Source organism: Salarias fasciatus, chromosome 10, assembly GCF_902148845.1.
Source record: "Salarias fasciatus chromosome 10, fSalaFa1.1, whole genome shotgun sequence".
Taxonomy (NCBI): Eukaryota; Metazoa; Chordata; class Actinopteri; order Blenniiformes; family Blenniidae; genus Salarias; species Salarias fasciatus.
In genome coordinates this window covers 8,577,032-8,602,753 of record NC_043754.1, presented here as the reverse complement: position 1 = coordinate 8,602,753, position 25,722 = coordinate 8,577,032, and the positions used below count along the sequence as shown (strand labels likewise).

The 25,722-nt window shown below is 41.7% G+C and overlaps 1 protein-coding gene across 2 annotated transcripts in view; it reads left to right on the top strand.

Annotated features, from left to right (window-relative positions):
• Window positions 1–25,722, top strand: part of LOC115395142 (roundabout homolog 1-like) — an 85,656-nt gene that overhangs the window by 15,747 nt on the left and 44,187 nt on the right. For both annotated transcript variants that reach the window (XM_030100536.1, XM_030100537.1), the window contains exon 2: window positions 6,880–7,206. In XM_030100536.1, coding sequence (XP_029956396.1) covers window positions 6,880–7,206 — 327 coding nt within the window. The remainder of the gene's footprint in view (window positions 1–6,879; window positions 7,207–25,722) is intronic.

Below are 25,722 nucleotides of genomic sequence, written 5' to 3'. Positions count from 1 at the left end.
TGTTGCAACCTTCCCATGATCTCCGACTCACCCTTAATGCCGTCTCAGACCACAGATAGAGAACCGCTGTAAATTAATCTGAAGTATAATCATTAAAGTTCAGTCATAACAGATAATGACTGTTTTCACGAAGGACAGTAAATACAATAGGCTTACAATGCCAGCTCTGTTTTAGTGCTTGCATTTTCACTGGGCTCATATCTTGCCCTGAACATCTGCAGTCGGGAGGGTGTTATCATGTCCGTGACCTTGACTGTCCTCCCCAGAGATTGCTTCACTGCGCTATTGTGCCATTGGAAAGGTGGCTGGGAGACATGCCGAATGACCGCATTATGTGGGATCATAACTCGACTTTTTTCATGGCTTTTTCCCCGATTGTGAGCCACACGTACAGATGCAGCTCAAAATCAGATCAATTTAAGAGAGAGTGTGGCTGCAGACACCTTGTCCTGACCACACACAGGCACAGGAACACACTCACATTCCTCCCCCCTGCATTCTTGACTGAATGACAGTGTTCAACTGTTCCACTTAATTGTAGTTTATACAGCCTGAGAAAGAATGTCTGGCATTTATTGGTTCTCTGTGTTTTACTTTACAAATGAATGGTGTGTGTGTGTGTATGTGCGCGCATGTGTGTTTGTGTGTTGATATTTCTGGAAATACACTCATTTGCTTCGCTGCCAAGAATTAGCCGAGACAATCAATGCCGCTCTGGTATTGTTTATGATCGATCTGAAGCTTTAATCAGTGGAGGCTCTGGTTACTTCAGCATGAAGATTGGGAAATTCCTTAAAAAAAAAAAAAGAAAGTGAATTGGAAAATAAGTGATGATTTTATGAGGCAATGTGCTCTTGAATATCTCCAGGCTGAGAGCTGCTGGGCTGAATCATCTCCGAACGGAAGTTTTACAGTACGGCAATTAGTGCAACAAGTAAAGACACAAACAGCCATTTTTGCCAAGATCACAAATTGGTTTTGCATCCACTCATCTGTCTCTTCTTTACCTAACTTGAGGTCACGACATGCTGGAACAGCCAGTCTATCACAGGGAAACCACAGAGAGACAATCGCACACACTTATATTCATAACCTTAAGCAGTGTAGAGACACTTCTGACGTCAATGCATGTTTTGTAAACCTCAAAAAGCGTGTTTTGGACTGTAGAGACAGAAATTGAATACCCAGGAAAAAACACTCAGAGAGAAAACATGCAAATTCCACTCACGCCGTGTCGACAGGATCTGATTTAAGGCTTTATCTACTCATCGTCGTCAGTTTATTATGACTCAGAAAATGAACTGCTGAACATGTGAATGGCTTAAAAATAGCGATCACTTTGAGTGTGATTTAGTCTTTTGTGTGGAGTTAAACCTTTTTGCGTGGCATTTATAGAACAAGCCCTCTCTGTCTGTTCTAACCCTTTTTTTGGTGCATTGCCAGTGCCATATCCAATTCATTGGATATTTAGCTGACAGTCCAGTATAATCAAATGTGCTTTAGCTGCCGCAGCAACGGCCAACACTTACATATTATCATCCAATTTTCACATCACTACTTTTGCTCTTGTGAGTCAAGTGTCACAGAGTCTGAGAGCTGACTTGTCTGGAACAATGAAGTGTGTTTAATAATGGAAATGCTGACAGCACTCATTTCCTATTCAGACAGAAGATTTATTCAGCGGTATAAATTTATACTCGAGCCATTATTTATTGTGAAACTGCGACACGCTGGGCCAAAAGTGAAGGAATTTTAAAGCAACATTTTTCCATTTCTGTCCACTAACTGAAATTTCAAACAACTCAGTTTGGCTCAGCTTTTTTTTTTTTTTTTTTTTTTCATTCCCATGTCCAGCTGCTCTTTTTAAAGCTGCGGTGGACATTTTCTTTTTGCAGCGCTATCTTTTAAATTCTCTTTCAGCCTCCAAATCTTCCTCGTTTTCCATTCCTCTTTTGTTATTTTGTAGCCCAAGCAACATACGGTGTCATTTGACTTACAAGAGCCGTGCTCTGAACTCAGAAGCTTGTGGAAATCTCTCTCTCGCCATTAAAAGTGTGGACTTTGATCCACGGTGTAGCCCATGGGTCACTAAAACAGAAAGCTAAATGACTTTTCACAGACTGAAACAAAAGGAAGCGGCTTAACAAGACACGGCCGTTTCATTTATTGCACATACTCTTAAGCCTCCTACACAATCTTGCCCTCCTTTATTAGCTCCTCCTGACTCCTGGCTCCTCCAGCGCGGAGATGGCACTCGAGCACAGGTAATCCCCCACCGCACCCCGGGTGGAGATTTATCGCCGCCGTGGCTCCGGTAGGCTTCCTGGTATCGGAATTACCAAGCGAGCTGATTGTGTCATCCAGCTGTCAGCAGCATCAAAGGATGACACTAAGTCTGCTGCGTTCGACATGAATAAATGTCACCGTCACTGTTGTAGCGCCCGCTTGTTTGGCCACACCACAAAGAGACAATTATGCACATTTTTGAACGCGAATATGAGTTGAACGGTGTAACCCGAGACTCTGAGTGATGGTTCAAAAGGTGTGTTGGTGTGTGTCAGCCTCCCTGACCTCGCCACGGCACCCTGATTTGATTGTGACACTTGATATTTCTGCTGAATATTTCATTGGTTTGGATCCAAACAGTCATAGTAGACCTCTTTCATGCCCTCTAAATACATACAGCGTCGTACTGTAAATGACACCGGGGTGGGCTGATCCGAGACCACCAACGTCGCAGTAAATTACATTCACATTGTGTTATTACAATCTGGGTGCTCATGATTTGTTATTTTAAAGCCCCCACCTTCCCCCTCTATCACTTCTTCTCTCCCTCCTCCTTTCCTCCTTTAATTTATTCCCTATTGCCTTGCTTTCTGCCACAACATACAAAATACCCAACTTGTTATCTGAACGCGCTATGGCTCTCTGCTCATTTTTTTTTTCGCCGCACATCTTATGCGATTCTCCAGAGGGACGCTCGGTTACGGGGAAGACCGGCTTGTCTGCTCACCTCTTTCCTTACGGTCTGAGACAAAAGTACTCAGACATCTCCTACAAGACAACAGACGTGCCTCAGGGATGACTGACAGAATTTAAAAAAAAAACAAAACAAAAAAAAACAACGTATTTCCACTTGCCCAGGTGCTACAAATGACCTTTGGCATGCATGTATGTTCTCCATTGTGCACCTGTGTGCATGTTTTTGCATAGTGATTTTATACTGGCTGCTGGCCCTTTGCAGATAAAGCCCAGTCTTTTGGGGGGCCACTTGTGGCCGGCTGATATTGCCTTTCAGTAATGCCAGGGAGCTTGGGGAGCTCCACAAACCCCCAGGCATCAACCCAACACAATTAAGAACAAGGAAGGCAGGATGTGTGGTGTAAACAGGGGAGGGAGGCTGCAGCGGCTGCCGTGTTTATATTGTTCAAATACTGTTCTAAACATCCAGACGATGTGTAAAATTGTATTAAATCAAATTTTTTTTTTTTCCCGCACAAACCTGTGGGTGGTATTGCCTCTCACGTCTGTGGTTTGGTTTGCATAACTACACCATGTGTTTTGTTTTCCTTCACATGGTTTTACATTAATTCACTGCTTTTTCTTAAATTTTCACATCAAACAGATAGTCTTCAGTTTTAAGTCATTTATGTCATTGCTTTTGAAAAATAAGCTTTGTGCTGTTACCGTCAGACTCTTGAAGAATCTCTACCCACTCACGTTTTTTCCTTTATGCATACTGAAAAATGAATGAATGAATAAATCTTCCTAAGCTTACTAAATCCCTGATGCTTCATTTGAGAGCAGCATTACCATGTCCACATACAGAGGATGACTGTGTTGTATTAATTAAATTCTGTTGCCCAAGAAAAATAGAAAACGATGCCTCGTAAATTGAAAATTACTGCTTAACTACGGGGGTTCTACTCTGTAAATCGAAGGGTCTCTATTGTAGTACTTTCTCAAACTGTTGCCTTGTAGAAGGGTCATGATTTCATCACCAATCAGGTGTCATTGTTGCACACCTGCAGGCTGCATTTACACCATGCAAGGGTGAACAAAGGTTCTGCTCTTGTTCTTTGCTCCTTTTTTTTTTTTTTTTTTTTATGTTGCTTCAGGGTTCCAAACCTATTCTGAGGAGCGTTTTTTCCAAAGGTAATTACATTCCTTTTGTGAAGAAAAAAAAAAAAAAAAAAAAATCTACTTTTGTTGAGGCTAGTGTGCAGCTTTTACTTACTTTTACTGAGAAGTGAAAAACAAACAAAGGAAGTGCAAATCTGACATTCAACTCTGGATTTGGAAGTGTTCATCAAAGCAAACGCTACTCCTGTATTTGTTCTGGACTTATTTCTTGATCATATGGAGAAAAATTATGGCAATGTTAGCATTTTTTCTCAAAACGTTTTTAATGATATGCTTCACATTTATTGTGTGTCTGTGGATAAACACTTGTCTGTGAGGGATTCATTGGCTGCAGTAGGTGTGTAGGAGCTCATCACTCTTGTGCACGGTGGTGATTATCTGCTTTACAAGGCCATTGGCACATTACTGCAAGCTGCAGTTTGCAGCAGCCTGAGAAAACAGTGAAGTGTTCTCACCCAGCAGTAAAGCGTGTAAACATCGGTCGCATGCCATGTGTCCATCGTTTTACCCTCTCTATATATTCTAGCATATGCATGTGTTTGTTTTGTGTGCAGGTATTGAATGAATTGATCACTGTGGTGTGAAGAAATTACACTTGTAGCTGTTTCGACGGTGAATCCACTCCAAGGTTTGCCACATCCATGAGGGAAAATGAACAGACAGTATAAGGAGGCCTGTGCGTGGACAGGATTGGCGCTGGACTTCTGTGCGTGCTTGGCTGCACTGGGGGTTGGAAAGAGATGAATGGAACGTAGGATGTACTGAAGCTTTGGCGTTGTGTACCTGGATCTCATTAGGGAGGTTTGCATTGTCCCTCGCCTCACTGGGACTCTTTCTTACATGGTTTCTTTGAGAGAACCTGCATGATTGACGTCTCAGCAGTGTATCGGGGATTAGAGGTGATTTGGTGGTTGTTAGTGTGGACACGGTTGGAGGTATTGATTCGTATTTCTATGGCTACTTTAACGACTGCAGTGACTGTGGTGAAATTGGCTTCAAATGGTGATGATGTATGAAAAATGTACAAAGAGACACACAACAGGATGCATGCATGCGAGTGCAGTCTCTCCATTATTTTTTATGATATTTCAAGAAGCACCGAGAGAATGTATTATGTATCATATAAAGCCTGTCTTCTGTAGTAGTAAGATTTTCTTTGCATTTGAAACTATGAAATTTAAATCACTGAAATAAACAGAAACGTCTTCAACTCTGAGGGAGTGTACGCGTGCCGACAGGTTTTTATTTATTAATGTGATGAAAACTAAAGCTCCAGGGATCTCAGCTTTACCAGCACAATTTCTGGCTTAGTAGTAGATCTTAATATGAGAAGAGATTTTATCTTAAAAAAGAATCAGTGGAAGATAGAAGTGCGGACTATTCAATATATTGGGAATTTATTGTCATCACAAACATATGCAATATACTGTACATATCACAAAAGATTGATTAAGCTGTCATAAATTGTGTTCATTTTGTTTACATTTACAACAGAATCTATAATATGACAGAAAAGTATGATTCATCTTAAAATAAAAATATTTCAGTCTATTCACAGCTTTCATCATCTCATTCTAGAGACCCAAAAATGATCCACAAACTACAAGATGAGTAGACACACACACACAGATAAGTCACACATCTTCTTTGTGTGTTTTAATTAAGAATCATATCGCAATGCTCAACATTATTGTGCCACGCATGTTCACCTAAAACTATGCACTTATATATTTATTCAATTAGCATTAATTTATCTTCATAATAGGACAAATGAAGGACTTCTGCTCACTTATGGATTTGAAACGTGATTGATAATAATTAAATTTTTGGGGGAGAATATTTTAGGCTGATGGAGCAGTGGTTAGGTCTTTTTTCAAATACTGGCCGGGGTCTTTCTGTGTGGAGTTTGCATGTTCTCCCTAAGCATGCGTGATCTTCCTCCAGGGACTCCAGCGTCCTCTCACAGTTCAAAAACATGCATTGGCGACTGAAGATACTGTAGTCGGGACCGTACTGTCTTTATGGGCTTTGCAATTGAATCAAACGACAGTCCTCTTGTTCATGTTCATCATTACATTCAGTTAATTTCTGATGTATTTCAACAAATTATTCTTATGCTCCCCTTCTTGAAGAAGCTGTGAGCCGCCTGAAAACACTGACAAGATGTGCTTCACTTCCCTCAGGATCACAGATTCAAACCAGTAAAGCTTTTGGTTACACTTATCTGTTGGCCACCACTAGGGTTAGTTTGCAACCCAAGCTTTGTATTTGGGTTTTATGGAACCCAGACTTGATGGTGTTATAATCCCATTATGTTTGTGCCTCAAAGCTTTTCTCAAAAGCTGTGAAAACGTGGCTCTTTGCAGATACATTTTAAAAGACGAGACATGTTTTGAAAACGATTGCTTCCCGAGGATTGCACATGTCAGCATTGTTTTTCAATTTACAATGCCTCATGGGGTTTCCAACAGAAACAACCTATTGTGTGAGGGACATGTGTTTGTGTGGTAATTACATTGTCAAACGGGATTATTGTTAATACAAGGCACTTGCACAGCAGAAATAATGTGCCGTGTCTAATTCCTTCAGAGCCGCCGCTTTTTTGATTACGATAACTTTTTGTACCATGGAAGGATCCCTTGATGTGTTTCATCATGGTGTGTTTGAGCGCCTTACTTACATGTGGAAAAGGTTGATTCGGCGATAAAATGTGAACTTCCACCTTTCCCCTTTCAGGGTCTCGTCTTCGTCAGGAAGACTTCCCTCCCCGCATCGTGGAGCATCCTTCAGACCTCATCGTGTCCAAAGGGGAGCCGGCGACTCTTAACTGTAAAGCGGAGGGCCGCCCGGTCCCTACCGTGGAGTGGTACAAAGATGGGGAGCGCGTGGAGACCGACCGCGACAACCCTCGCTCCCACCGGATGCTGCTGCCCAGCGGGTCGCTCTTCTTCCTGCGGATCGTCCATGGGCGGCGGAGCAAACCGGACGACGGCAGCTACGTGTGTGTGGCAAGAAACTACCTGGGCCAGGCCATCAGTCACAACGCATCCCTGGAAGTAGCTAGTAAGTCCTGTCCCGTGCTTTCATTTGCAAGTGTTTTGTGATCAACTCAGGATAATATCAAGAGTTACTTCCGGTAGAGGTGATTACGTCACGTCTGCCAACTGTCCAATCAGAACCCTTCCCAAACTCCTAATCCTAAGTGGAATTAAATAAAGGTGAATAAACGCGATTTCTATGAAAACCTCAGTTCAGAATGACTATTCCATTTAAACGCGAAGGAGAATAATTTTATTCCAAATTTTTTTAATTCAGAATAATTAATTCCAAATTAAAAAACATCATGGCGCTATGGCCAGTGTGTTTTATTGATTGGACTCAATCCTCAGTGTGGCTTGTTATTGGATCAGGCCCTCGGTATGAGACAAATTATGTACAACGTGCACGTGAGTTTATAATTAGGTGTTATATTCTCAAGTTATGAGAGGTGGTAATCCTCCTTCATTTTGAATTTTAAATACATTAATTAAATATTTTATAATCTGCTGCCGAAAAAAACATTGATCTGCAGGAGAGGGGATACATTTTTTTCCCTTAGGCTATATAAATAATCACCTCAGTAATATCAGTCTTGATATTTGTTGATTTTGTTGGGTATTGTGGGAGTTTGGTTTTTCAAATATTTATCTAATTTTACTAAAACATTGTTTGAATTTAAAATCTTGAATCAGTGGTGTCAAACACATTTTGTTAGTTCAGGATTAAGACCCAGCCCAGTGTCTTCTTGAGTGATGCAGACTATATGTAATGCAAATGTGTATATTTTTGCACAATTAAACGATTTCTACTGACACTTACAACAATCTGAATATAAATCCAATTTTAATGATGCCCTCTGGTGCAAAATGCAATGAAATATCCCAAAAACCTGCTGTTGCATTATGTATATTTTTAACAGATTCGCCCTGACAGCAGGATTTGGAGGCTAATGCTAGTTTTCCAGCATCACTGATATCTCAGCATGACGCTCAGTGCTGTGCTGGGCTTCCCTTAACAAATGTGTTAAAAAGTCTGTGCTGTCTTTGAAATTTCTACAAATTGCTTGGTGGTTTGGAGCCTCTTGTAGGCCAGTTTTGGCCCACGAGCCCTATGTTTGACACCCCTGCCTTAAATGTTGCTATTTTGTTACTTTCAGTATAGGCCATTTTATGGCGGAGGGACAGGTGGAAATTCATTCACAGACACGCAGCAGCTGTGCGTCTGCTTTAGTCTTCAGGTTTAAACAAGTGCTGAGCATGTTCCCAACAGGTGACGGGCTCAACTCGCTGAATCGCAGCCTTGCAAGTGTCAAGTGTGGGGTGTTGCCAGTTAAACAGCCTTTCACTTACAGTCCGTATCGGGCGGGATTCCGTCAGGTTGCATGCAACATTTCACACGTGTGTGTGTGCGTGATAGCTGGAGTGATGGAAGGAACGAGGGCACAGAGCACGAGGTCAGGGGCTTACGACTATCAAAATAGGGCGAGTGCAGATGGGCTACGAATCCCCGCAGTGCACAGGTTCTACAAATCCAAAAACACTGGGGATCACACTGGATAATAACAAGCAAAGAATGCAGTGAAAGAAGGAAGAGCTGGTGACAAGGGTTAACAATCCCAGCCGTGGCCTCTCGTGCCGCACAGCTCCCCAATTCTCCATCGACAATCCTCCCCGTAAGGCTTGGCTGCGTCAGCTTGTGGTAGCCCGTCTTGATCTCCTGGGTAGGCATCAAGGTTTTAGAATAATAATACCCCTCCAGTATCTGTTTCACCTCTTGAATTATAATGAAATAGATGGTCAAACGGTATCATGGTAATGCTAGATCAGCGGTCCTGCCCTGAAAAGCTAAGCCCTCTGGGGGGAGAGTTTATTACTTGTAGTTCACTAAATTTACTGCCAGGTTTTAAGGTCGAGGGGGAACACAGTGAGGACTTGTTGAAGCTGCCCGGATGAATTATGCCTCCCTGCTTCATCCTTCAGAGGTCGCACAGATTCGCGGGTCACCCTGGGGCTAGATGGTAAAACAGAATCCCCTTTGGCAAATGCTGCTGAGTGAAGGAGTTTAGGGGAGAACTGAGAACGCGCGGAGCATTAAAAGGAGGACTGACCTTACATTGTCAATAGATGTTTTAAATATTTAGCTTAGTCTTGACAAAGTGATGGTAACTTTGTGTGCGTTTGCTCTTGCTTAGGGGATTTTACTGACGCTTTCATAAAGGTGACTGGATTTTGAGCTGACGTATGATGTTTTTGCAGTTTTTATGCATTTATATGAAAGTGCCTGCGGAGATAAATACAATATAAAAGGGAAAAGAGTAAAGTTCTAGACTCAAGGCTCAGAGCATGTGCATTCATGTGGCGGGCTAACCATTACCTCAGCTGTCCGGCTGTCACACCCGGCTTCTCATGTTTACAAAATGACTCTGGCTGTTAATCCACGCTCTTGGTATCACTGCAAACTATTTCATATGCCACTATGTCGATATGTTGGACTCATGCCACAATAAGTGCATCTCTTAATCTATTATGATTCGATTTATTCTGCTTGTTGGCAAAATTTTAATCCCAGTCATGTGTTCTATATAGAGATATATGTAAGTGGTGTAATATATAGTAACTGCTTTAAATGTTGAAAAGTTATTTGAATACCTTTCGGCAAACAACTCCATGATGTTTGCATTCTGTTTATTTTGTGTCTTGAGAATATGGTCAGGATAACACCATCGTTCCATTTAATCCAAGTCAAAGAACTCTGGGTGTTTAGTTACCCCAGAAAAGTCACTTGGGGAGTTTATTCTTAAAAATGCTCTCTGATGATGAAAGTGAAACGATTTCAGAAAAGTTCTCTTATTGAAATTTCGGCCTCATGGTGATATAGATTCCTGCGCTCTTGCTGGTTTTAGATGGGCCTTTCCATAAGGAGGTTTATATGAGTGTTTTATTGTGAAACTGTGAAATTGTTTGTGTCACTGCCGGTGCATTTCTCTGCATCACAGTTTCTATTTGCTCTCTTTTGATGCCTTTTGAAGCATTCTCTCCACCGTTGACTCTTCCTGTCTGTTTAGCCACATTTCTTACACAACAGTGTTTCATCGGATACCTTTCATTGCGTTTTGGGTGTGGGTTTTCTGAAATGCTGGTTTGGACTAGTCTGGACAATAGTGTGTATTTTTACTTTCTTATTTACACCCTCAGTTTCTCTGTTTTTACCAGTACAATAAATAATCCATTCGTACCAGAGTGTAGCAAAAAATATAAAACATAACTGCAATGCACACAGTGCATTAAGATGGTTGAAGAACTTTATTGAACTAATTTAAAGTTTACACCTGTCCATCAAAGTAAATGTCGCTGTTAATTCACATGATTGGTTGTCATCGCTATCTTGTCACTTTAAATTTAATGATGAGTTCATGGACTTAGCTTCCGCGACTGGAGAAACACTGCGGCATGCTGACGAGAATCCCGCCGAGGATTAGTCGTTTGATCTCATCCGGACGAAGTAAATCTGAAAGCGACAGAGAGAAGTTAATTACCTATAAAAACCTCAACTTCATTCCATATGAATTTACTGTATCACAACCCTTTTTTTCACCCCCTCCTGCTGCTGCTATAATTTCACTGGAGTGAGATATTAAAAAGCGGGGAGTCGGCTGACAAAAGACGGCGTCGGAGGCTGACTGATGTGAAGTGAAGGGAGCAGGAAAGGAGTGACAGAAACAGGCAGGAAGCGAAGACAGAGGGGGAGAAGTATCTGTCCTTCAAGGCACACAAGTGAAACTTGTTTGCAGAAAATTGAGGTGACGTTGTGGAGACAGTGACAGATGTACTATGTGCCGGCGCCTGAAGCGTGACCACGGGGTTAAAATACTGTGTAAGCACTCCGAAACGTGCACACGGGATGCACAGACACACACAGGGTAGTTGAGCCTTTTCCGAGAGTGAGAGGGATGAAATGAGGGAAAAAAAACGAGGGGAAAAAGATAGAATTTAGTTCCTATCCAATAAATGTCACAGAAGACACTCAGCATATTTTTTCAGCCTGCAGGGACCCCAGAGGACCCTGGGAAATGAACATATGTCCTATTGACCTCGGCCACTTGATTCAATCACAAAGCGCTTTATTGAGGTGAAGGCAAAGTCACAGCCTGTGCACTCTAAAGGTTATTGGATCGTGGAACTGTTTTTAGTTTCAGTAAGAGAGAAGAATAAATGTTATTCTTAAACTAATTGGACGTTGCCATTTGCTGGGAGAAAGTGAGGCTCATGGCGGGGCTGAAGGTTAAGCCACAACACTGCAGCGAGGAAGTAATGAGCCACAGGCAGAGACGGCCACACAACCACATTACCCAGCACACATTCAATACTGTAAAGTGAAAAAGGTCCCACTTGATTTGGATATTTGGAATATGTTATTTGATAGGATTGTAGATGTACACTGTACATTATTCAGTCTGAACAGAAATCCAGATTTCTACAGTAACATGCCTGCCTGCTCCAGCAGATGCTTGTTTATTTTACCTTCTATTTGAAAGTTGCTATTTATCATGACTTGACAGGCAAGTGGCAGAGGTGCCTCACATTTGTTTGTTTGTTTTTTTCCTCCTCTGACTTTATTTTTATCACATGCAGTCAGTTGGCCTAAAAAACTTATCATAACTCAATTCTTTATCGATCCAAGCCTGTTCTGGTTTTCTGTACAACTTTCACTTCAAAAATATGGACTTGATGCACTATGATGGCTGTAACTGCTGTAGAAGATGAATGGATGGATGCATCATTATCACGATACTTGACAACATTACTGCATATCACGTGTTCACCTGATTTCACGCAGCGCTAGTTAAAACTCAGGAAACGTGCGCAAATGGAAATGCATTGTGAAGTAGAGTCCTCACTGCGATGCTCAGCCTTGACATGAACAAAATTAGGAGAACTAAATACATTTTTTGCATGAAGAAATCCACTTGAAACAGAGGTGACTGTTTCAGTTGGTAAAGCTGGCTGTCTTCCGCTATCAATATTGATGATTTGTCTTCATCTGACTTTGTTCTTAGACTCTAGATTGCTCATAATAGAGGTTGAGGACATCGTATGGCAGCCACCACTGGTGTGTTGGTGTGTGCATGAATGGCTGCTATTTGCACTGCTGAAGAGGCAAAACTGGCCCTTATCAGTGAAGTCAGTTTACCGTTGTTCATGTCTTCAATACACTCAGATATCATCGCTTTGACATATCAAGCAGCATTGAGCGAATTACTGAAAATTAGTACCTTGATTGCATTCAACAGTGAAGTTCCTCACTACTGAAATAACATGTATCCTGGTATTCTGAAAGGTATAACATCTCCTGTGTTACTTTAATTCCTAATGATGTACACAAAGTTCTTTCATTGCAGTGATGCTGTGATTCATTAGCTAAGAAGGACAGTCGCCGCGTCAGTCATTATGTTCAGCTGAAGTTACACCACTCAGTTCGGTGTCACATGTTGGTGTACCAATAATATTTTGAACTGTTAATCAGTCATTTATAAACACCCAACATGAAGAAAGTGTATTTTATCAGTCATGCAAGATGCAGCATAACACCTGTTCTGAAAAGACGAAGAATTAATGACCTGTAAGAAACAGGAGCAAGACAAATATTTTCCACATATCCAGCATGCGTTGCTTTTCATTGCTTTCATTGCTTGGGATTAGCTCCAGCTGCATGCAACCTGTAGTTAGTAAACGTAATTAAAAAAGATGGATGAATAGAGGTAAAATGTTCTGCAACAGACCCATAAAGTCTCCCCACCTCCGCTAAGTTGAATGCAAACAGTCCACCCACTTGTGCACCATCATTGTGTCAAATCTCTGCAAATTGCTTAACTAAATATTTTGGGAATGGAACTAACAATGTCAGAGAATAAAAAAGTGGATGTAACACGACTATGATATGATCTTGTTCTCCCTACTATGTAAATGAGCATTTCTTTTTGTCTTTTCATATACGTTGAACCATTAAATCCAGTGTAAGCGGCGTGATAACTTGTGGTAATTGCACGAGTGCATTAAGATGACAGACATGTCGGCTTGAACACCATACTCTTTGAAGAGGATCATGGGATATGGGCTGCTCAGTCACCCCGTGTGATTGACAGCTTGAGGTGGGACCCCTGGTCTGTCTTCTCCTGCCCACTCCTCTTTGATTGTAATCTTGAAATGAGCGGGTTCGGGAGACGATTGAAGCCGCAAAGACATCCTCGGAGGTCAGATTCCCTCAGTGCCTACCCCTATCCATTAACTAATGGCTCCCCACTTCAAATGGCTGTCACTGTCGCTGACAGCGTCCTGTCTGCAGTCACTCCGGATGAACGCAATAACAGATCCTAAGTGGCAGCGAAGCCATGCATCTCAAGAAAGTTGTCATTTTTCCCTCCATATGCACGAGGGGTGATACTGTTTGAAAGACCGACACTGGCACATTGTAAATGCTCTCCATTCACAGCCACAGAGTCAGATATCAGTATTTACTTCCAATTGCCTGTGACAGTCTGTGAAAGCGGTGCTGGCCTCTTGTTCCTCATCCTGTTTTCCGCTCCCTTGTTCTCTCCCAGTTGGCCCATGGTTAGACCAGTCAGTGAGTAAGTATCGCACTCGGGGGACAGCTGGTTTGTGTTTACAGTCTGGAGACTGGGGCGAGTGCGCTGCAAGTATTGTCTAAACAATTTCAGTCGCTATATTCCCCCACGGCTCAGCGTTTCCAAGAGCCAGATTTGTGCCCGAGTGTCGGGGTGAAGGGAGAGAGTTTGTTTGGGCTTCAACGGTACGGTGAGGAGAGAAGTACAGGGGAAGTACTTGAGCACTTCTGACAAAGACCATATGGCTCCTGGGTGTGTATCGGTATAATCAGAATGTGAAACCATGCCTTTTTAGTGTGTCTCTGCGGATACAGTGTCAGAAATATGCATCTGTCAATTATTTCACAGAGGAAAAAGGAGCGATCTTCGCATCTTTCACAACTTGGCAGCTCATTGTATTACATCATTAATTACAACCATCTTGACGTTATAGCGGAAGACAACTTCGCTGTTAGTGCAGCTACTTGATGGACATCTGGAGCCACCTCGACAAGCTTTGTTGGCCATGTGTGTTCATGTGCAGGCCGTAAAAAAAAAAAAAAAAAGAAGAAGAAAAGAAGGAAGAAAACATCCTGCATTCATCAAATCAACACATCCCTTTGTTGAAGAAGACTCCTCCATATTGTGTGCTTCTGGGTGTCCATATGTGAGTGACATTACACATATGCTTTGGGTGTCTCCTGCCAACATGCCTAAGGTGTCTCACCGAATCACACTAGAGGTATCATTTTTGTCGTGGTTTATTCATTCGGCTCTTGATTGTTGCCTGGGAGACGCCGTACGGCTCGGCCCATTTTCTCAAGACGCTGAATCGTTCCTTCCTTTTTTCCCGCTCTTTGCAGAAATTTAGTGCGTATTGCATTTCCCTTCAACCTGAGAGCAGCGGCGACGCAGCCAGAGTTTAATCAGTTTCCGAAAAGAAAAAAAAAAAACCTCCTCTTTTGTGCATCAGGTTGCTCTGGTGTCATCTGTGTTACGCTCTCTCCTCCTCTGATTTCTATTGCATGGGAAACATGCCTGGAGGGAAGAAATAACCAGCATTGATGGGAAGAGTTTTTCCGCAGCTGAAATTAATTAACGGTGAAAATCCGTCATCGTGTCGCAACTTGCAACGCGCCACGTCCTGACATCAACTGCAATATCTCCAGCGTGCCCTATATTTTTCTCATGAATTTGCCGGTGCAGACGTATTAAGGGCTTATAGCATGGCTGAGTAATCCCGCTGTCGCCAAGAGAAGAGGGATGGTTGTGCATTTTGTGAGATATTAACGTTATCCATCCTCTATCTGTCACTCCGCGACGCCGCAGTCAACAGCATCCACCGGCTCAGTCTGTGATCGGGGTTAATGCCGACGTCCACCGGGGGTCAGAGGTTGCCTCGCATTTTCTTTTCAGCCGTGTGTCAGTCTTCATCTGTCCCCCGCTGCTCCGCGCTGTATCACATCACCCAGTGAAAGTTAAGGGTAATTCTTTTTGGGAAGTAAATAAATAAATAAATGAATCCCAGCACAACTCTGACAGTCCCTCCAGGGCGTGAAAATGAAAAATGAATGCTCCCCCAGATGGTGTGCTGTGTAATTGTGGTTTGATGATGGTTTGTTAGTGTTTCTGATTAAAACGCTAACTTTTTTTTTTTTTTTTTTGGACTATCATCACGCTAATCAAAATTCTTATGTGATCTACTAAAGGCGGAAGCTTTGTTTTATCACTGCCAACCACAATCAAGTATTATATACTCTGAATGAACGCCAGACGAGCAAATTACTGTGTGGGGAGATTCGACTCTGTGTTTATTGTTGATTTTTGAGCATGTTTGAAGTAATACCCTGCAGACAAACAGATTCCTTCATCACCGTTCACTACTGTTGAACAAAGTAAAGTCAGGATGCCATCAAGCTTAAATACACAGCTTTTGATTAGAACAGATTTATTTTTATTTTTGGCAAGGTAATTTTAACTAATAGCATCATGCAAAATTAATTGTTAATACCTGATTGCGCTGTTGTTAATGCTGATATACAAGAATGCCGTGACTTCTAAAAAAAAAAAAAAAAAAATGAGGCAACAAAGTGATCAAGTTAATAAACACGTAACACATGTTTTTCAAATAACTCTACAAATGTGTTTTTTTCATGGCAATCTGTAAGGAGTATTCACAGTGTGGCTTGAATCATATAGATCAACACAAATACAAAACTGTTGCAAGTTTCAGTATATCTGTTATCTGCCATAATTAGTAATGGCTTTCTGAGCTTCTAATATGTATTATTATTGACGGTGAACATGACAAGTAACTCACCATTATACTGAAATGTTAAATACGTGTTGATTCTAAAAACAAGTTTGACAGTCCTTGCTGAAAATTATATATTACTCCCCCAGTTACATCTTAAGAAATGCCTCAGCCCCACCCACACATTTAACATTACAGCTGAGCTCTCGTGGGCACAAACACCCTCCCTAATGTATGAAAGCAGGAGCACCAAAAATGAAAGTAATAAACTGTTGATTTCATAAAGTGTCTTCTGATGATTTCAGTTGATGTGTGCAAAACTGTCTTGTCAATCCCAGAGCAGGCGAAGCTCTCCCTTTTCAAATTTAAATGTAAATTTGTGGGATGAGCAGTAGAGCTGCTTAAAAGTTTGTTGACATGTTGGCAAACAACTGTTTACAATGGACTGGATGATCACAGTCTTAAAAGTAATATTTATATTTCACTGACAAAGTTTTCATTTAACAAATAGGAGCTTCAGATTTCAGCTTCTGTGACACAAAGAGCACAGCCAAGCTGTTCCCACAGGCTATGACTGTTGATTCCTGACGTTTGCTATTGGCAGAAAAGGCGTAAATATAATATAGAACTCTGTTAGATAAAAAATAAGCGTATTTGAAATGGTGAAACATTATATACAAGAAGCATATTTGTACCCTTCTTGCACAGTTTTAAAAACTATTAATACAATCAGTGTAAAAAAGAAATAATCCTTTGCATTAAATCTGTAAAATACAAAAGTATGTGTCCAACTAGGAAGACAGTGTTCAGTTTCCTTGAGAGATAAAGCATAACATCATCCGCATCACTGGGAGACGCTCTGTTGCAAAGTTTTAGTATTAAAACACAGCATAAATATATAATATGGCTGTTTTTTAAAAGAATGACAAGCAAATCAGAAATTCTTCAGAAACAGTCTGGGAGACTGAGAATACCATATCTCAGCGGAGTACTTCACAGAGACACGAGGAGCGGTGACAGACACTTGGTAGCGGAGACGCGAGCGGTTCCTGGTGCAGCTGCAGAGTCGCAGACTGTTTATGCAGCATTGTTCCTACTGCTTACACACCACAACCAAAGAATCTGGTATCTTCTCTAATGGGCTGCAGATGGGGTGATTTACAATATGCAGCAAAAACAGGAGACAAAGAATGAGAGAGGGGGGGTGGTTTCTCAATGGAAAGCCAAATAATGAGATGAGCAGTTCCAAGGCGCTTGCAACCACTCCTGAGCCTGCCTGGCTTGTCAGTTGTGCAGCCCCTATTTTCTGCCATTTTTTTTTCTCTCCTCCTACTCCTCCTCCTTATCCTTCTGGAGCATTGCTTCCTCCCTTTCTCCCGGGGGAATAATTTCCAGTGTGCAGACAGGTTTGAAAAGAAGCTGCTGTTGTGGAATCCGGAAGCTTTGATGACCGGTAATGTGTTCCTCATTATTGAATTGTCGCACAAACACACAGTTGTTGAGCACAAATTGCACGCATACGTTAGACAAAGGTTTACCTGTATGGAAACTTTGCCTTCCACAAAAATGTTGTCTGTCTTTAAGTTGTACAATCCTTACATCGAACACATGATGTTAATTTTCAGTGAGTGAGAGAAAATCATATCAAACAAATTAACTGTGTCTTCAGTTGACTTATTACATTCTGGACAAGGCTGCAATTTTTGTGATATCGACAATGCCAAATTTAAACAGCTCATTTCAATATTTTTCCAATTAAAGTTGCTTTGTGCAGTTGCAGTAAAAGCTTATGTTCTCAACCTTTGTTTGCCTAGCTGGGATCTTTTATCCACAAATTAATCTCTCCATTTTTGTTAACCACTTCTCAAGGCAAATAGTCAGGGCTGCAGTATTATAAGGCAAGGCCACGGCATGAATGAAAGCCTACTTAAGTCTACCACAACCTAGCAGTCTCCTACGAGCGTCTACAGAGACAGACATTGTGTGCTTCAGGAAAGACTATCCATTTTTTTCAGACATTTCACGTTCAGAATGGCGAAAAGATGGAACCATTTCACTGTGCAATCTCCCCTGCTAATAAATCCCCCTCCTCTGTTTGGCCATCCCTTCGCAATCTATATTTTTCTCTGTGGAAAAATCCCTTCGCTGTTTCTCCCAGACTTCCCAAGGCTATTGCAGGAATATAACAAAGAAGCACAAATACAGACGGCAGTGGGAGCTGAAGGAGAGGCTGGAGCTGAGAGGTAAAGGAAAAGCAAAAGACACAGAACAGGGACTGGAGATAATTAAAAGGATCTTTCGGAGTGATACAGCCGTTAGCGCCGGGGCTTCTCATTCATTTACACACATATAAACGCTCCTCTCCACACGCACATTAAAACGAGGTAATTTACCTATAGCCAAAGATGCATTTTTATTTTTTTTCCATGCTTCATGCAGCACATAAATCTTGCCCCCCCCCCCCCCTTCCTGCACCCCGCCCATATATTTAATCAGTGTTATGCAAAGCACGTCAGGATTCAACTCATTTTCATAACAGCAGTCTAGTGGCAATTTATCACAACCAAGCATGAAAAATATGCTATTATGCCGGTGGAATTAATGTTTTGGTTTAATACTATACTTGCCGTTTCTCAACAAGAGTGTATATTTTTAGGTTTTCGTGTCAAATTGAAATATGTGCACAGCGCTAATAGAATTGTTTCCTCTCTGCCTCACTCTTACTATAGAGATATGCACGTGCACGTGACATTTACAGCTCATCCATCAGAAAATAGTGTCTAAGGCCCAGTTTACACAACGTTTCAAGTGAAAACACACCGTTTTTGCCTTTTCATTTCAGAAATGTGTTGCGTTTACATGGCAACATTTTGAAAATGATGTCTGTAAAAGACCATAGTGTACATGCGCAGAAGTGGAGTTTAAGACATCCTCTCCCAGTTAACACAGGAAGCAAAAAAACAAGATTTCCATTTAATCTCCAAAGCACAGTGAAAGTTTTCTGTTTTCACTTACTGTTGACATGTAAACAGGGCCAAAGTTTGAAGGTTGCAGTGTGGGGCTTGGCCTCCAGCATGAAAAATTAGGGTGCCACGTTACCATTTCCCACTCTTTGAGAATAAGTGCTTTTTTTGTGTGTGTGTAATGGATTAACACTGAATTGAAACGATTAAATAGTCTTGAAAGGAAAGAAGCAGTTTTAGTCATAGTTATGGTTGTGGCATCCTACATCACAAGTCTTACCAGAAATTTCAACTTCTAACATTTCCTATCATGTAAAAGAGAGTGATACTTTACATTGCTTATGGAGGCCAACTGCCATTAAAAATAACTTGACATTAAAAGGAACATTAACATTAAACCTAAAGCTTCTTTTCCAATACCTTGGTCTCAGTGACTTTCTCCCAGCTGTACATGCTGAATTGATGAACCTCTGATCGGTAACCTCATTCATTCCTGTGAGAACACTGAAGGTCACGCCTGAGTCGTGGCTCTGCCCTCTCGTGCTGATGAAGTGGTGCTTTCTGCGGCTTGAAGTGATGACTGTACATGCCCCCGCTCCCTGGGGTCAAAGGGAAAAACAGCTGACTGGCTGTCTCACATGCACGACGACAGCCACCTGTCATGGTGTTGGAGTTTCTGCCCTGCCAATCACCTTCTGACATATTTGTTTCAGAGTTTATGAAATGAGATAATTCTTTCTTATCTGTGGCAATAAATCAAGTGGAAATGTCACGTTGTTGATGCGCAAGGTCACAAAACTCTCCTTATGCATCAGTAACTGGTGTTTCTCTGCAGTGTGTTGTAATTATAACTAATGAGTGCCAATCAGATGTTATCTCTCTTAACGTATGTAGAAGGAAACTGAAAATAAATGCTACTCAGATGGGGGCTCTGAAAAGAAACGGTTTTTGTGCTCTTGTAGAATAATGGCACGGAACATCAGTATGTGGGCAAGAAATTACACGTGTAAAAGCACCTTTACAAGCTCAGTGCTTGATGGCACCACCATTTTGTCGCACCGCATTATGTATAGAGGCAGATGAATGACAGGTGTGCTCCACTACTCTAATGCACAAATTGCCTAGGCTGCAGAGTGCTAATGTGGTTTGCTTTTAACCGGGACTGAAAAAAATATATTTGCATTTTTTAAGGCCGTCCATGCCTATGAACGCTGTTGTTGTTTCCTGTACTGCCTATGCAGTGATTATGGACAATATCCCTCCATCCAGTGAGCGATTTTCTGGGTGGAAATTGGAGGGGATCTACCCTCTATCTTTCTGCTGAATTACAGTTATTGCTCAGGAAGATAAGATTTATCTCCCTCTCACAGTGATAAAGGTGCTGCACCAACAGCCCGGACAAACCACATCAAACGGATGCATCTTAGAATCCAAGTAAAGTAGGGCTGTTCAGAGTGGAAGTAATCCTATTAACTTGAAGATCATACGCTGCACATATTGCCTCATGCTAAAAAGCAAACTTGGGTTAATGTGTCTCAAGAATTTTGCGTCAAAGGATTTCTGTCCTTTATATCTGTTGGGTTCCATAGGAAGCAAAAAAAGTCATTATCACCAATGATTGTTACTAGTGAAACTGTGAAATTGGAGATAAGGTACTTCCATCTTTATGTACTGCACGGCTGAAAAAGTCATTGTTATTGTGGTTGTTGACTAGATTATTGCATTCACATGACAATTACCGGTAAGTCGAAAATGCTATTTTACTTTGTCTGTTTGAACTTCTTATACTGTTTATATCGTGATCCTGCCTGCAAACAACATGTCTTTTAAACCTTATTAAGTGGTTAAATTACATTAAATGACATTTAAGACAGTGCGCTGATAGCAAGTTTAAGTCAGATGCATCTGTGTCAGTACTGCTTGTTGGTCAGCGTTGTGTCGTAACAATGTGATTTAATTGAGACGTACAGTATTTTCTGTCAGATCTCTCCATGCATGCGTGCGTGCATTTCCAGCCTGACTGTGTCTCAAGGTAACTGAGTCCGATTTCTGTCTGACTGGTTTATTGACCGTAAGAAAGCCTCCTCCTCCAAGGTTTTTGCATCTTCTCATGAAAGATTCACAGGCCGATAAGGAAGCCCATATTTTTTCCCGGCTCCATTCCTATATGTTATCCCAGTGGCCTCCAAGCAAGGCTGGCTAATTATAGGCTTGCTGAATTTATTTGAGTGAGTGAGTAAGTGAGTGAGTGAGCCTAGTGAGCCAGGATTCATAGCTGGACAGATAATTAGATCGATCGAGTGCTGCAAACCCTGACACTCCTACTTGGCACAGTGAATGTATAATATAATGAAAATAAGTTCAGAACTTGAAAAAAATGCACATATTAAGCGTATCATTTCTGTTTTTGTGCTGATCAGCACTATCATAGATTGTCCAGTCATACTTTGTCAAATACTCTGAATAAATATAATAACACTCGTGGGCCATGAACAGCTCCCAAATCCTATTGAGACATCCAATAATAATAAGATTCCTGCACACAACACTCACCTTGTCTATTTCATTGCCTGCTGCCATTTTAGAGCAGGCTATTCCCCCCACCCCCCCCCCCCCCCCCCCCCCCCCCCCCCACCCCCCCCCCCCCCCCCCCCCCCCCCCCCCCCCCCCCCCCCCCCCCCCCCCCCCCCCCACACCCCCCCCCCCCCCCCCCCCCCCCCCCCCCCCCCCCCCCCCCCCTTCTTTTTTTCTTTCGAATGAGCTTTTATCAAGTGTGGGTATGTCGTATATGCCACGAGAAATGTCTCTCTAAAGGTCTTGCACCAAAATGCCGACAGACAATAAAACATCCACAACCACCCACCGCAGACAGACCCACACACACACGTATACACACACATAGGCTTTTTCGCCCACTCTGTACTTTGAGAGTGAGAAGCTTCTCAAGATGAGTGGCTGTTTAATTGACAGCTGGTTCACTAACTGCTTCCTTTCACTGACAGAGGTTTTTTTTTTTTTACACTAATAGCCATTGGACACCTGCACATCTTGTCAGGTTTTTTTTTTTTTTTTTTTTTTTTTTTTTTTTCTTGTTGACAGCGTGTGCGGAGACAGCAGAGAGTGTGATGTAGGAGTGCTGTCAGTCTGATGTCTTGTATTCTTGCTGTCACCTATTCTCTCTAAGTGCCTTTTATAAATAGGCGATGCCGGAGCCATGTGGTGTTGTTGTTGGCATGCATTTTCTGTCAGCATGTGTACCTCTGAAAAGAAAAAGGAGGAGGAAAAAAAAAAAATGGGGAAAAAAAACATATCAGGAGCAAAGACTCGAAACGTCATATCGATTTAATTAAAGGTTCTCATGTATTCTGTTCATGCATTTATTTTTGGAGCACATTTAATTCGTATTCACTTGCAGTTTTGCACTCTTGCTGTTTTTCTTGTACTTCTTGGTTGTTGTTTATCACTTGTGCGCAGGCCTTGCACGTGTTACAATTTTAATAAGCCGTTACAAGAAGTAAGCTCTAAAGTCTGGAGAATTCCTGTGAAACACTGCACTCAGATAACAAAATTATAAATATTTTTGGTTTATGCTCTCATATTCCTTTTCTTTGAATATTTTCTATGCGGGGTTTTGCTTGTTTGAGTAGAACTTGGCCTTGAGTCTGCCTCTCCCCTCTCTCTCTATCTGCTGCTGCTCTGTTGGCATTGATTATCTTAGACCTGAGATCCACCCTGTGTGTGTGTGTGTGTGTGTGTGTGTGTGTGTGTGTGTGTGTGTGTGTGTGTGTGTGTGTGTGTGTGTGTGTGTGTGTGTGTGTGTGTGTGTGTGTGTGTGTTAGCCCCGCTGCATGCTGAGAAGGCAGATATCTCTAGAGGTTCTGTAATAGAGCGGATACTGTTGCCCGCCTCACATTGCTGTGGGGGATGGAGGTGGTGGTGTTGGACTGTGGGGAGGGTTGGAGGAGAAAGGATGGAGAGGCCAAAGGATGAGAATATCCCACATTTATTTGCGGATTTATATGAAATCGTATCTGCTTGATTATCACTTTGACTTTACAGTTCAGGCACCTTCCTTGGCTGAGCAAATTGAATTTTGTGCGAAGTATTGTGCTGCTTGTGCTGTGCTTCTATTGAACAGGGACACAGACAGATTTGCTGCTACTCATTTATCCAGTTTTAGTTCATCACTTTGGAAATGAAGAGGCAATTGACTCATGTCAAAACAGCGGAGATGTTCTCCCTGTTAGTCCCTGTCCACAGATCCTGGGGTCTGTTGTTTTTGCTGTATCGACCTGTTTTAAGATGTCTACTGAATACACTTTCAGATATATCAGGGATAGAGGGAAAACATTTAGAAAAAGCGCATTTTTTTGCATATTCTCAGCCTTACATCTCAGTTGAAGAAGAAAACGCACAAAGCCAGGTTCTCTGGATACTAATACATGCATTTCTTCATGGAAGATATTTTTTAAGCTATCTCTAAGCACTGCCACTGTTTAATAGCTCAATCCCTTTGGATATATTGATGGAGGTGTTCTGTTAGCATCATTTTATTTATAAGTGTGTCCTCTAATGTGCAGCTCATTTAGACACACACCCATAATAGATATCAATGCTTCCTCCGTCAGTATGTTTGTGTAGCCAAGAGCAACCGCACCGTTAGAAGTCTGGTGCCAAATTGCTTCGGGGAGAAAGAAGTGGAAGAAGCTTTACACTCGCATGAACACACAGCAGGAGAATGTGCTGTACGTTGTTTACAGTATACACAGTCTGCCATGTTTAATAGCCCTCCCTGTCACTCCAATTTACTTCCTGAATAGAAGGACAAGCTCACAAACAACAGGAACCTTAACAGCCCTGCGTGTTCGTCAGTACGCTTCAATGGACGCTGTTAAACATGGGCCACCTTCAGCAGAGACACCTACTGCGTCTAATCAAGGGTTTTAGTCACCGTGCGCTTGTGCTCCCTTGCTTTGGAAATTACTGTAACGCTGCTGCGAAGGTGCGCTGACCCTCCCTCTTATCATACAACAGCCCGAAGCAGTTGCATATTTATATCAAGCCGAGTGAAAGAAAACAACGTGTCTAACTATAAACCAATTAATTCGGACTCATGCTGCCAGGCAGAGTGAAAATCAAGAAAGTCGATCGCGTCTCGTTGAGAAGCCTTGGTACGGTTTGTAATTTTTGCGGAGTGTGAGTCTGCGACCAAAGTTTAAGTTACAATTTTCACTGATGTCAACACAACCCCGACTCTCTCTCATGTTGTTTCCCTCCTGACAGCCAACAAACACAGGAGTGAAACTTTCTCCCCACACTGTGAAGGGTTCCCTTTTTTTTTTTTATGAGTTTTTTTTTTGGAGTTCGTAATGGTAAGAAAAAAAAAAGCGTCTTCTCAGGAAAGGTCATCCCTATCCGCGACTGCTCACTTTCTCATTGCTTCCCATTTGGATCCAGACAGAGCTGAGTCTACTAAGTCGGAGACAGCTGGAGGGATTACAGCAAGCTAATTATACGATATCTATTCATAATTGCAACGGATTACGTTATTATTCATACAAAGCTTAGCTGCATTAAATGCTTTAACCGCCGTCGCATTACGTAGCATATACTGCTATTTATTATTCGCCATTTAAGTAGTCTGGGTGAGGGCAAGGAAGAACCAAACCCTATTACCCTTTTACAGCTCTTTTCTCAGGCTGTAACACATCGTTGATGACTCTATTAGGCTGGTGCTTTGAGGGTATTGTTGGGCTGAAATGAAGAAATGCTATCGTCCTTTCAGGTGTAGATTGATCAGTGAAGCTTAGCTCCGAGGAGTGTGGGCTCTGACTTCTGGGCTCACAAAAGACACCTCAGATGAGGAAAGATTTTGAGCAAAGCGTCTCATCTTCCCTCACTCCCGTCTTATTTCATATATGTGTGTGAGTATATGGAATCTACTATTTTTTTAAAATAGGATCTTTGTCTCTTATTTAATTAGTATCAGTCAAACCTGGCGAGAAAGGGAAAGAAAAACTGTACAGCTGTCAGTGGTTCATGAGATAAATGGACTTCAGTCGAGGACACGTTACAAGCAGCAGCTGTTAGGTGTTAAAGTACAGTCGCATTTGAAGTCTGTCCATTGATTTTATTTCTGCCTCTGCAGTGAAACCAGATGTGATCTCTTGTTTTTGATCCAGACGCCTTACAAGTGCCACATTACAGTGCATGGCATTTGTACATGCTCGGAGTTCCACTTGAGATACTTTTGAATTACTTACAGCTCGAACACAACTGTGAGCTAATCATAATAGAACAAAAAAGGCCAGAAAACAGCTGTGACTTTTAAAAAAAAAAAAAATCATAACCGCTATATCATAATTTACCACATAGTTATTCCCTGTGGAAAGTACTGATTTATGTGAAACTTCCTAACATCTTAAATGCATCATCGTGTTGTGCAATAATTCAGGCATCACACATGGAAACATCACACATCCCTCTTCTGGGATTAGGAGCACATCCAAGGATTTACTTGTTGAAACAAAGACTGCACAGCTCACAACAACTCCGGAACACATGAAAATGTTCTCATGTTAGTGAGTCTCATCACCATGACGTCCTTGTCATTTTAATAAAAATCGGTGTCAAAATATGTTATAAAGTATTGCATTACTTGTGGTAGCAGTGTGCATGTAAGTGAATATTATGAAATAACATTGCAGTGGCAATAACTGAAG